This window comes from Eriocheir sinensis, chromosome 41 (assembly GCF_024679095.1).
Source record: "Eriocheir sinensis breed Jianghai 21 chromosome 41, ASM2467909v1, whole genome shotgun sequence".
Taxonomy (NCBI): Eukaryota; Metazoa; Arthropoda; class Malacostraca; order Decapoda; family Varunidae; genus Eriocheir; species Eriocheir sinensis.
The window spans coordinates 5573681-5587115 of NC_066549.1; the positions used below are offsets into that span (position 1 = coordinate 5573681).

General features: G+C 44.7%; 1 protein-coding gene across 3 annotated transcripts in view; it reads left to right on the forward strand.

Moving 5' to 3' along the window:
• The window catches only part of LOC127009549 (rho GTPase-activating protein 45-like), a 285593-nt gene that overhangs the window by 138521 nt on the left and 133637 nt on the right, over positions 1 to 13435 (forward strand). For all 3 annotated transcript variants that reach the window (XM_050882726.1, XM_050882725.1, XM_050882727.1), the window contains one exon: positions 594 to 675. In XM_050882726.1, the coding sequence (XP_050738683.1) occupies positions 594 to 675 (82 nt within the window). The remainder of the gene's footprint in view (positions 1 to 593; positions 676 to 13435) is intronic.

Below are 13435 nucleotides of genomic sequence, written 5' to 3' on the forward strand. Positions count from 1 at the left end.
ACAGACAGGTAACTAATACACACACACACACACACACACACACACACACACACACACACACACACACACACACACACACACACAGTGGAGAGTTGCGGGCGATTTAGCAGCGAAGTTGTGTTTGGTCTTGGGATTGAGAGGGGGAGAGAGGGGAGGGGGGGGTCAGGTTAGTTTACGTGGGGGCCAAGTGGGTGGGGGGGCGATAGGTGGGCAGATGGGCAGGTAGGAGGGCAGGTAGGTGGGTGGGTAAGTTGTATTTGGGTCTGGCGTCCATCAGGCTGAGTGCCGTGCTGAGCGGTTGTCGAGCTTGTGAGTGGCGTGTATGTGTGTGTGTGTGTGTGTGTGTGTGTGTGTGTGTGTGTGTGTGTGTGTATGTGTTTGACTTGGGATGTTGAATAATGGCGATGTGGTTATTCTGTTTCAAATCATCTTTTTTTGTTATTTTTATTTATTTATTTATCTATCTATTTATATATCTATCTGTATGTATCTATTTATATATCTATCTCTCTTTTTATCTATATATCTATCTATTTATCTATATACTTATTTATTTTGTCTATCCCTGACGACCTTTTTTTCCTCCCCTTCAGGCTATGGGTACGAGGATGACCACGCCGACCCCACATCCTTCCTGGAGGCCATCGACCAGCTCGCCCTCGCCTTCTCCAGCAGGTAAGTCATGGAGGCTGTGTTTGCCCTCGCCTCTGCCCCCATTGTCGTCCCCTTCCGTCACCTCTGTCCCTCTCGTGTCGCCCTCTTCGCAGCCTTTGTCCCATTCTGCGTCTCATTCCCTCCCTCCAATCTCGCCTCAGTTGTCCCCGCCGCCACAACCTTGTTACCGCGGCTGTCTCAATAGGAGGGTATTATATCCCTCTGTAGACGCCTAGATCCCCTTTGTGACCGCCCGGGTTGTCTTTGATCACTGGCGGATTCTTTTGTTGGTTCGTGTAATGTTTTCGTGTCTACAAATATTGGTGTGTGTGTGTGTGTGTGTGTTTGGTTGTTTGGTTGTTTAATTGGTTTCGGGTCATATTCTCGTGTCTACCCGGGGTTGGTTTCGTCATTTGTTTGCTTGTATTTTTTTTGACCAACTGTAAATATTTGTCTGTATTTCCTCCTGCCTATGACTTGACCTTTTTCAAGAAGAGTGTATCAGGACACCTCTCCACCCGAAATTGACCTTTCTTTTTGCTACTCTTTACTGTTATCTTTTATGGGAGCGGCGAGTAGCGGGCTTTTTTATACTCTTTTTGTCGCCCTTGAGCCGTGTCCTTTGATGTAAAAAAAAAATAAATCGTGTTTTCTTTGTCTGGTACACTTTTACGATCACTCAGGACTAATTTTGCAGGCTCGAGTACTATTTTCGCGCCTGTCTCGTCATATGTTTCTCTTTACTAACCGCGTACTTTCTTGATCAACAAATATTAGTTCTGTTTCTGGTGTGGGGGTTACTTTTTTATCTGCACTCGCGACTTTTTTTTCATGCTGGCTTGATCAATATATTCGTGGCTACCTGAGTATGCCTCGTCATAAGCTTACTCCTCACCCCTTTACACTCTTGCTTATCTAAATGTCTTGTTATATTCACACTACTCACATAAGTGCTTTCTTGACCATCTATAATTATTCGGGATATTTATTGGTATTTCTCCCCATGATCAAAACGGATTTCTTTTATAGCCACAAGTATTCCTTAATCTTTCACTCTATGCTTACCACCTCTGTCCTTCCTTGACCACCTAGTATTGTCAACCTTTCCGTCCTTATGTCTGTTATCACACGTAAAATCTTGTATATGGCCACAAGTATTCTATATCTTTCATCTCCCTCTATATCTTTCGTCTCCCTCTATATCTTTCGTCTCCCTGTATATTTATCTCCCGGGATTTACCTCACCGCATATACAGCATTCAAATCCTCGTAAATCCCTTGTCTTCCTTCTTCTCGTGGCTATCAAATATTATGGTGTTTCTATTGACCTCTCGCGCTGCCATCCTTAGTCCCAGCCGTGTCCTGCAATTTCTTATCTTTCGCCTAGCATAAATTTCCTTACAGAATCCCCACCCATGTCCTAAATTCCTTGTCCATCTTCTCGTGGGTATAAGTATCGGTGTTCCTTCTGACCCTCGTGCCGCCCTCCTTAGTCCCAGTTGTGTCCCTGCATGGTCATCTAACCTCCTTGTGGCCGCCTGCCCGTCTCTCAGCATCCCGCATCGATCAACATCCCTGGCCATTCATCTCGTGCCACTAAGCCGCCGTGTCCGCTGATGTACCGAGAGAGAGAGAGAGAGAGAGAGAGAGAGAGAGAGAGAGAGTGAGAGTGAGAGTGAGACAGAGAGAGACAAAGATAAATAGATGAAGAGGGACAGAGAGGCAGAGAGAGAGATCCCCTCCACAATCCCTCCGAATCCCCTGCCGCTCACTTCTCTCCATGGCAACCTTTCCTCCTCTCTCCCCATCCCTCCTCTCCCTGTTTCCTCCTCCCAAGTATTGAGGCTCCAGGGCTAAAGTTCCCTCCACCGTGAGTTTCCCTTCGGCCTCGCGAGAGAAGTTGTTTGCTTGGAGGGAAGAGGGGAGAGTGGGAGAGAGAGAGAGAGAGTGGAAGAGAGAGAGAGTTAAAGTGGGAGAGAGTTAGAGGCAGTGGGAGAGTTAGAGATGAAGGGATAGAGGGGAAAGAGAGGGAGAAAGGAAGGGAAAAAGTGGAGAGGAGGAGAGGGAGAGAGAGTGGAAGAGATAGTTAGTGTGGGAGAGTTAGAGTGGGAGAGAGAGTTAGAGACAGTGGGAGAGTTAGAGAGGAAGGGAAAGAGGGGAAAAGAGAGGGAGAAAGGAAGGGAGAAAGGGAAGAGAGGGAATGGGAAAGAGAACGAGAGAGAGAGAGAGTTAGAGTAGGAGAGAGTTAGACAGTGAGAGAGTTAGAGAGGAAGGGAAAGAGGGAAAAAGAGAGGGAGAAAGGAAGGGAGAAAGTGGAAAAGAGAATGAGAGAGGGAGAGAGAGAGAGGCTGGCGTGAGAATATGGGATGGAAGGAAGGTAAATGAGATAGATAGATAACGAGAGAAAGGGAAAGACATAGGAGAGGAAGATACATAATAGTGAAGAGAGGGAAGTTAAGGTTACATTCTTCCTCCTCCTCCTCCTCCTCCTCCTTCATCTGATCCTCCTATAATCCTCTCTTCTCTCCCTTATCCCTCCTCAGCTCCCTTCCTCAATCTCCTTCTGTTTACAATCTCGGGCCACCAATCATAAACGCGTTAGAGGCTGTAAAGAAGGTGCTGGCGGTGGTGGTGGTGGTGGTGGTGGTCTGGGCGCCTCCACCAAGCCTTCACCTAGTCAGCCTCTCCCTCGTGGTGGTGGTGGTGGTGGTCTGGGCGCCTCCACCAAGCCTTCACCTAGTCAGCCTCTCCCTCGTGGTGGTGGTGGTGGTGGTGGTGGTGGTATAAATCTCGATAATAAATTAGACTTGCAGAAGGTGTTTGGGGTGGCGACGCATCTCACCTGGGGCCCGACACGACAGCTCGCAGGTGTTGGGAGTCGCCGGGAAAGAGTAATGTGGCAGCAAGGCGTCGGTTGTGGGAGTTAACGACACTGTGGAATATTCTACAGACCAGAGTGAACGGCTTCTGGGGGGTGGGGGGGAGGGGGCGGGTGAAAGGCTGAAGGCTGGTAGGCGTAGGGGGAAAAGGGGAGGTTGGTATAGGTAGGGGTTGGGTGGCTAGCTGGCGAAGTGCTGAATGGGTTGCTGAAAGACTGGTTAAGTAGATGGGTGATTAGGTATAGGTGAGGGCTGATTGAGGGCTGATTAGTTGATTATCTCGTTCAGGTAAAAGGGTAGATAAGGAGGGTGGTAGGCTTAGGGGGAAAAGGGGAGTTTGGTGGGTGAGGGGTGGGTGGCTAGTTGGCGAAGTGCTAAATGGGTTGCTGAAAGGATGGTTAAGAAGATGGGTGATTAGGGTAGGTGGGGGCTGATTGAGGGCTGATTAGTTGATAATCTTGTTCAAGTAAGTGGGCAGGTAAGTAGGTAGGGGATTGGCTGAATGGTAAATCGGTCGCTGATAGGTTGGCTGAGTAGATAGGTAGATAGATAGATAGATATTTTATTGCCCACAAACAAAGTTATTTATTAATGGTCCTAATATGCATTTACATACATGGGATACAGCTGCTAAAAAAAGAATATATCCGGGAAACAACTTAAGCAATGAATAGATAAAACAAAGAAACCTAGATGGGTGACTAAAGAGGTTGATATATTTTTGGTTGAGTGGTTAGTTGCTCAGGTAGGCGGAGAAAATAAAATAATAATGATGATAATACGAGCCTTCAGTTAACAAGCTCGCACTTTAAAACAATAAATTAATCGATAGAAAAAACCCTTCGTGCTGTATTTTTTTATTTGAATTTAAACGTCTATGAGTATCCTATTTCTTAGTCATTGTAGGTGGATTTTACTTTTATTTTCACTCTCGTTAGACTAAAGCAACATACAAAAACGATAGATGACTGGCTGGATTGCTGAGTGTGTTGTGTGTAGCTAAATATCTGGATCGCTATATGACTGACTGACTGGTTGACAATGTGGCTGGATGGCTAACTAGCTGAATGGGTGACTGACAAACTTCTTGGCTAGTATATCTGCTGACTGGCTGACTGGTTGACTGGCTTGAAGGAAAACAGGTTAGGCGTTTGGCTGCTGGGTGAATGAGTGGGTGGATTCCTGGCTGGGAGATGAGGCAACAGGTGGCTGGCTTGGCAGAGGCGGCTTGGCTGGGCGGCTGGGTTCCTGGCTGGCGGGCGGCGCATCCTCCCTCGGCCAGCCGGGAAAATGGTGCGAGGAGAATATCCGGTAATAAATGGAGATAGAATGTCATTGTAGCCCCGGAGACACGTAGCCAGAGACCTGTCAGGGAGACCTCCACCTCCGACACCACCACCACCACCACCGTCATCACCACCACCACCAACCACCATATTCACTACTACCACGATAACCACCACCACTATCATAACCCCCACCATACCAACACCACCACCTCCACCACTACCACCACCACCACCACCATATTCTCTATCACCACCATAACCACAACCATCACCTTTACCTCTTCTAACATTTATTAATACTGCTTTTACAATAATAACAACAATAACAACGACAACAAAACATAAATAAAAGAAATATACTTCTACTACTACTACTACTACTACTACTACTACTACTACTACTACTACCACCACCTCCACCATTAATTCCCCTACAACAACCAATATAGATGCCTTCCCACCGCCTTCATTTCTCTTTCCTTCCGTCCTCCCTTGCCGGACTGACAGGCGGGCAGGGCAGGGGAGGCTCAGGCCGCTCGGCAGGGTTAGTTGAAGCAGGGAAGAAGTTTGACCTTTCCTTCCAAGAGTCTGATGAGTTACTACCTGGCTGCTGAACCTTAAGAAAAGTAAACATAGAAAAATAAAACTGAATAATTTAGTAGTTTTAGTGGTAGTGATAATAATAGTAATAATGATAAAGAAAATAATGATAATAATAATGTTGACAGTACTAAAAGGGTCACTGGTTTCATTATACATTTTCTTTATGAGTTTGCAAGACAGAATTAGTTTTCTTTCTTATTTAATGTGTTCTTTTTTTTTTTTTTTCATGACGGCGTAAAACTAACAACAAAAAGAAAACGAGAGTAGGGAGATTTAATTAAGGGAGACCACAACTTTTTCCTTCTTTCTCACCTAACTCATTTACGAACAACAACAACCAAAAAAAAAAAAAAGGTGTTCAGGTATCAAGACCCCCCCCCCCAACCCCTCCCCCCACACACACACTCACGCACACCTCCCCCCCTCCCACCCCCACTCTTCTTCATCACGCCCCTTAATGAGTTTCCGTGTTCATCCCATTTTCTACGAGCCAAACTCTCTCCCGTGCCGTGAATTTATAACGTGACGCTGTTTTTGTCTGATCGTGACATGGCGCCGCTCCTGTCCAGCCTGACTTTTTGGTTCACCTGAGAGAGAGAGAGAGAGAGAGAGAGAGAGAGAGAGAGAGAGAGAGAGAGAGAGAGAGAGAGAGAGAGAGAGAGAGAGAGAGAGAGAGAGAGAGAGAGAGAGAGAGAGAGAGAAGAGAAGAGAAGAGAAGAGAAGAGAGAAAAACTGAACAAGAATAATGATAGACAGACAAACAAATAGACAGAAACACATATTAAACACAAATATGAAGTGGATGGACAGACATACAGACAGAAAACTATACAGACATACAGATAGACAGACACAAAGGAAAAGCAGAATCTAAACACACACACACACACACACACACACACACACACACACACACACACACACACATACACACACATACACTCACCTGCTAGCCACCTGTCGCCACAAAGCCGCGGTCTGCCTTGCCAATGGGCTCAGAATATTGGTAGTTATTATTGTTCCGGCAGCAGCAACATGGTGATGGTGGTGGTGGTGGTGCCAATATTTCTGCGTTGTTTTCTTTTCCCTCTCTTTATTTACCTTTCTGTCGCTGTTGTGGTTGTGGTGATTGTTATAGTAGTAGTAGTAGTAGTAGTAGTAATAGTAGTAGTAGTAGTAGTAGTAGTAGTAGTAGTAGTAGTCATCGGTCTTGCCCAACGGTTGTATGATGTCAGGCTTCAAGTTATCTTTAGACTTCTTTCTTTGCCCGTTATGTCAATCATTCTCTCTCTCTCTCTCTCTCTCTCTCTCTCTCTCTCTCTCTCTCTCTCTCTCTCTCTCTCTCTCTCTCTCTCTCTCTCTCTCTCTCTCTCTCTCTCTCATTTATTCAGTTTATAGTTTCTGTCTTATATTATCTCTTTCGTTTTTCTATCAATCTCTATCTTATTTTTCTCCTTCATTTCTTTCCCCCATTCATTTATTCAATTTGACTGTATTTGACGTCTTCTCCTATCTTTGCTTCTCACTATCTATCTATCTATTCATTTACATCTGTCAAACTATCTATCTATATCTACCATATTTTTCTTTTCTTTATCTGTCTTTCTGTCTGTTTCTGGGTCTAGTTGTTTCTGTTATCTTGTCTATCGTATCAATCTTTCTTCCTGTCTGCATGTGTGTCTGTGTACCTTTCTGTCTGCCTGTCTGTCTGTATGTCTGTATATCCATCTTCAAGCCTATTTTCTATCCGTTTTTTTTTAGGTTATTTTTCCCCCTTGCTCTTTGTAGGCAACGACGCATCTCTCCCGGCTCAGTAGGATCCCATTGTCTCCTTTCTCCGTCTTTTTTCTCCTCCTCCTCCTCTTCCTCTTCTTCCTCTTCCTCCACTCTCTCCCGCTCGCCCACTCTCCTTCTCTCTCTCTCTCCCTCGCTTTCTCATCTTTCGCATCCTCCCAGAATATTAGTTTTGTCTTTATTTTCTTTTCCTCCAATTTTATTACCTTGCTCTTTCTCCCACCTTTGTTCCCTCCTACCCTGCCTACCTCATTCCGTGATTCTCTACCGTCCCTTCCTTTCTTTCCTTCATCTTCTTCCTTTCCCTTCCTTTCCTCTCCCCTCTTTTTCCTCCACCTATATTTTCCTCTTCTTTTCCTTTCCATCTCTCCCTCCCCTCCCCTATATCTCCATCCCTATCTCTCCCTCTTCTCTTTCCTTTCTTTTTAAGTTTTATATTTTTTCTTTCTTTTCGTTCCTTCCTTCCCTTCTTATCTTCATCCTTTCATTTTCTCTCTTTATCATTATTCCTTTTCTTCCTTTCCTTCTGTTCCTTTCCCTCGCTTTAGCTTCTTCCTCTTCTTCCCTTTCATTCTCTTCCTTACTTTCCTATTCTCACCTGTTTCCTTTCCTTTCTTCCATCCCTTGCCTCCCATCCCTTTTCTCTCATCCCTTCCCTCTCCATCCCTTTGCCCTTCTTACATTCCTTCCTTTTCCTTCTTCTTTTCTTCCCTTTTTCCTTCTTTCACATCCTCCATCTCCTCTTTGATTCCTTCCTTCCTTCCCTTCATCTCTTTCCATTCCTCCATTCTTCCTTATTACATCCTTCCATTTCCTTTTTCCAGTCCATTCTTGATCCTCCTTCGCTCCATTCAATTCCACCTTTCTCTTCTCTCCCTCCCTCCCTCCCTCCTTTCCTCCATTCCTTTCCGCAGTTCAATCCTTTCTCTCCTTCTTGTGAGTAATAACACTGTGTCGTTCCGCTAATGGAGTGTGTGTGTGTGTGTATGTGTGTGTGTGTGTGTGTGTGTGTGTGTGTGTGCGTGTATACCTAAGCAGTTGTCGTGATAAGATTGATAAAACAGATATGTGTGATTTTTTGTTATTGTTTTTGTTATTATTATTCATCCACCTATAACCTTCAATCAAATCTTTTCGTCCCCTTCACCTTTATAAAGAACCCAAAATCTAACCTTTATACGGTGGTGATGGTGATGGTGGTGGTGGTGAAGGTGGTGGCGGTGGCAGTGGTAGTGAGGGTGGTGCCAATATTTCCAGCGGTGTTTTCTCTCCCTTTATTTACCTTTCTATATCTCCTCTGCCTTTTACCTTCTTATATGTGTGATTTAACCCTTGCTCTCGTGTGAGTGGGGTGGTTATGGGGACTTTCTCAACACTGGAATAATTTTGGTAGCTCTCCTTTGGTCATATTCTGGCGTGTTGATAACCAGTCACGTTGATATCCATTTTGTTGCTATCCATGACTGACGAGGGTTGAAACCTTATGACGGGTGTGACTCAACGCAGGCTTATCACACACACACACACACACACACACACACACACACACACACACACACACATACACACACACACACACACACACACACACACACACACACACTTTTGCATTTTGTCATTTTGCATAAGTACACGGTCAATTGTGTGAAACCTATACTTATGAGCAAAAGAAATTATCCTCCCCTTCTCTCTCTCTCTCTCTCTCTCTCTCTCTCTCTCTCTCTCTCTCTCTCTCTCTCTCTCTCTCTCTCTCTCTCTCTCTCTCTCTCTCACACACACACACACACACACACACATGACTATAGCTTACTCTCTCTTCAAATCGTGGTGTGTTTGAGGTCGCTTGTTACCACTGTGCTTGTTACTAGCCGCTTAAGCGAGACAGTTAGGTTTTCAATTAAAGGAAAATAATATCTACCATGTTTTGTCTTAAGAGGATGAAGGGCTTGATGGTTTTTAAAATGTGCCTGTTTGGTGAGTTCGGTGAGGGTGGGTTTACTTGTTAAGCGGTGAAAATAACATCGAAGTCCCCTAAGAGTTATTTCCATTTTTTTCTACGAGAGGCAGTTAGCGTATACAAGCAGATTAATTGTGCATGTCGGATGTGAGGGTGGGTGGGTGAGGGTAGGTTTACTTGTCCAGCAGTGAAATTAACATCGAATTCCCCTAAGAGTTATTCCCGGTTTTTTTTCTACGAGAGGCAGTTAGCGTATCCAAGCAGACTACCTACATGTCAAAGCGATGGACGACTGACTTAACACGAAGCACCACGTCACGGCGACACCACGGAGCTCTGTCGCCTGGCCTCGTCCGTGTACCCTTTCGTGCCGGGCCTGAAACTGCCGCCCCGCCACCACGCTGTCCCAAACCACACCAGAAACACAACACGCCAGAATATGACCAAAGGAGACTTACCCAAATTATTCCAGTGTTGAGAACGTCCCCACAGTCACCCTAATCACAAGACAGCAAGGGTTAAATCACACGTATAGGAAGGTAAAAGTTGGAGGAGATATAGAAAGGTAAATAAAGGGAGAGAAAACACAGAAGGAAATATTGGCACTACCCTCACAACCATTGCCGCCACCACCATCACCACTACCATCACCACCACCATCACCACCACCATCACCACCACCATCACCACTACTACCACCGGCATATTAAGGTGTGTGTGTGCCGCCTGTCACTCTTCAATATGCGGCCCCAAACGCCTCGAGTTCGACCTTAATGAAAAGTAGGCGGCCTCGCTTTGTCTCGCCCTGCCTCGCCTCGCCTCGCCTCTCCCCGCTTCACTTCGTTTTGCGTTGTGCCGAACACGAAGACAATAGTATGAATATGACATTCCTAAATCAATACAAAATAAATAGAATAAAAAAGAGCAAAGCGTAAAAAGAAATACATATCGTCACCTTCGTAAACAAAGCGCCTAAGTCATTATTTTCTACTGTACAGGAAATCAGAAAAGAACTGTCATCTCATTTGGCTTAAGATTTAGGCTGAAATGAAAAGGCAAATTCTAGAACACTCGAACCCTGAATGGCGAAGGCAACTATACAGAAATGGGCGTCACATGATGAAAAATTTATGAAGACAAAAACCTGGAAATCGCTGAAAATGACATAGGCGAATATTTTATGAGGGTGACGATATGTAAAACTAAAATTGGAAAAAAACTACAAACAAACTGAATTCTCAAGTTGCAGGGCAGGTACGCGTGGGAGTCAATGGAAACTCAATTAAGGAAAGGAGTAAGTATTTAAGTTTGCCCTCCAAAACAGTGTATTTTTTTTTTACAACAAAGGAGACAGCTCAAGGGCACAAAAAAAGGAAACAATAATAAAAAAGCCCGCTACTCGCTGCTCCTACAAAAAAGAATCAAAAGAGGTGGCCGAAAGAGAGGTCAGTTTCGGGAGGAGAGGTGTTCTGATACCCTCCTCAAGTTCACGTGGGAACCAGTGAAGGGTTAAAGGGAAGGAGCGAGTGTTTGAATTCACATTCCAAAACGGTGTTGCCGAGTGTGTTCACGTTGTGTTGCTTTCGTGTCTCAGCGCCGTCGCCAAGCACAGGGCCGTGAGGAAGTGACTCAGACTCACCCTTGCCCGCGGTGAGCAACGGAGGCGCCGACAGACATGGACACCTGATTGGACCCATATTCCTGATGTTGCTGTTTTTGTTATATTTTTCTTTCTTTCTTTCTTTTTTTTTTTTGCTTTTATATCTCAGATTGTCCTACCTCGTCACTTCGCTGTTCTTGCCGTGGTTATATTTCTGGTTCTGTTTTGTTCTGTTTCCTAGAATTACTTCACTTAGATTTTCCTTTCACGTTTTGTTTTTAGTGCAGCCTCTCCATTATAGCCCTTCAGGACCACAATAACTCTAGAGAAGATGGCGCCACTATAAACACTTGCCTGCGCCATGACGGACTGGGGCTGAACACCATCCAGGCCCCTCAACCAAGCCTACCGGCGCTATAGGCGTAAACGTTAAAAAAAATTGCAAAAGGTAACTGACTTAAATCAAACTGCAGATGTGTAACTGTTTCTAAAGGTGAAAGACAACTAACTAATCAAACAGTAAAAGGTAAATGACTAGAATCAAGTCGCAAAAGAGAGCTGTAAGGGAACTGAAATCTAATTGTAAAAGGTATTAGACTAACCCAATCATAAACAGGTAACTGACTAATCAAATCGTATAAAAGTAAATGACTAGAATCAAGTCGCAAAAGGGAGCTGTAAGGGAACTGAATCTAATTGTAAAAGGTATTAGACTAACCCAATCATAAACAGGTAACTGACTAATCAAATCGTATAAAAATAAATGACTAGAATCAAGTCGCAAAAGGGAGCTGTAAGGGAACTGAAATCTAATTGTAAAAGGTATTAGACGAACCCAATCATAAACAGGTAACTGGCCAATCATATCGTAAATAGGTAACTGACTGCATCACTATCGAACAGACAAAAAGCTATCCAACCGTGAAAATGAGAAAACAGTTAACACAATATTCATAAAAAAACCCCGCATATAACCACATACCAGCGTACTCCATACCCCATCCCGGCTGTCAGGGTGAGCGCGTAGCCGTGTGGGCCGACGCTAATGGATGCAGTTCCGCGCCGCTTGTGTTAATAACTGCAAATGGCCAAGCAGTAAATTCCATCACGGCAATCAGACTGTAATTTGTTGTCGGGGTGGTTAGCGGCCGATATTTTCAGCATCGGTATTAATGAACCTTCGTAATGCATCGGCCATATAGAGAGAGAGAGAGAGAGAGAGAGAGAGAGAGAGAGAGAGAGAGAGAGAGAGAGAGAGAGAGAGAGAGAGAGAGAGAGAGAGAGAGAGAGAGAGAGAGAGAGAGAGAGAGAGAGAGAGAGAGAGAGAGAGAGAGAGAGAGAGAGAGAGAGAGACGTTATTGGTCAGTGGTGTGTTGTAACGATAATGGGTTCTGGTTTATAGGAAGTCGAGGTTTTGAGGTGAAGTAAGGTTCGGGGTATACAGTATCGCTGCGCGTGGCCTCAATGCTCATCTCCGTTGCACTGACTCTTAATTCTTTGTTTTTCTGTATGTGTGTGTTTGTTTGTTTTGTGTCTCCGTGTGGTGGTCTTTCTCTCTGTCTCTTGTTTGTTTTCCGTTACTTATCTGTCCGTCTGTCTTGCTTTCTGTTTCCGTTTTCGTTTTCTCGTTTTCTGTTTACAAGTCTGTCTGTCTGTGTGTGTCTGTATGTTAATCTGTCGTCAACCTCTGTTTTTTTCTGCCTGTCTATCTGGTTACCTCTAATGCACTCCCACCCCCCCACCTTTACACACACACACACACACACACACACACACACACACACACACACACACACACACACACACACACACACACACTCACACAGAGGCAAGCTAGTCGGAGGGTGTAGCGGTAGTACGTTGATAAGAGAGAGAGAGATAACGCGACTCACCGCTTTAGACTCAACCTCTTCATATATACCCGAGCAGTGAAGCGACGGGACGGGAGGACGTGACAGGCGACGAATAGGAGATAACGAGGACCCGGTGACTGTGGTAGCGGGGCAGGAGGGATGGGAAGGAGGGACGGAAGGTGTTGCTTTGGGCTTTGGTTGGGCTGAGATGGTGTGTAGGTAGGTTAGGTTAGGTTAGGTTAGGTTAGGTTAGGTTAGGTTAGGTTAGGTTAGGTTAGGTTATGTTAGGTTAGGTTAGGTTAGGTTAGGTTAGGTTAGGTTAGGTTAGGTTAGGTTAGGTTAGGTTAGGTTAGGTTAGGTTAGGTTAGGTTAGGTAAGGTTAGGTTAGGTTAGGTTAGGTTAGGTTAGGTTAGGTTAGGTTAGGTAAGGTAAGGTTAGGTTAGGTTAGGCTAGGTTAGGTTAAGGAAAGATAGAATGGGGAAGAGGGATGTTGCTATGGCTTTGATTAGGATAGGACTGCAAGGGGGAGGCGAGAAGGAGTGAAAGAGTGATGATACAGAGGGTTAATTATGAGACGAGAATGTTTGAAGAGGGTGAAGGAAGTTAGGAGAGATTAACAAGACGAGATTAGACATGGGTGTTGAGTGAGGTTAGAAGAGGTTTTTAGAAGAGTTAATAAAGGATGATGTTCAAAAGGATGATATGTTAAGCTAGTAAATGAGTAAAGCTAAAGAGTGTTGAAAGAGCAGTAATGAGATAAGGGTTTTAGAAGAGGTTGAAGTTGAGAAAGTGAATGGAGTTAGAAT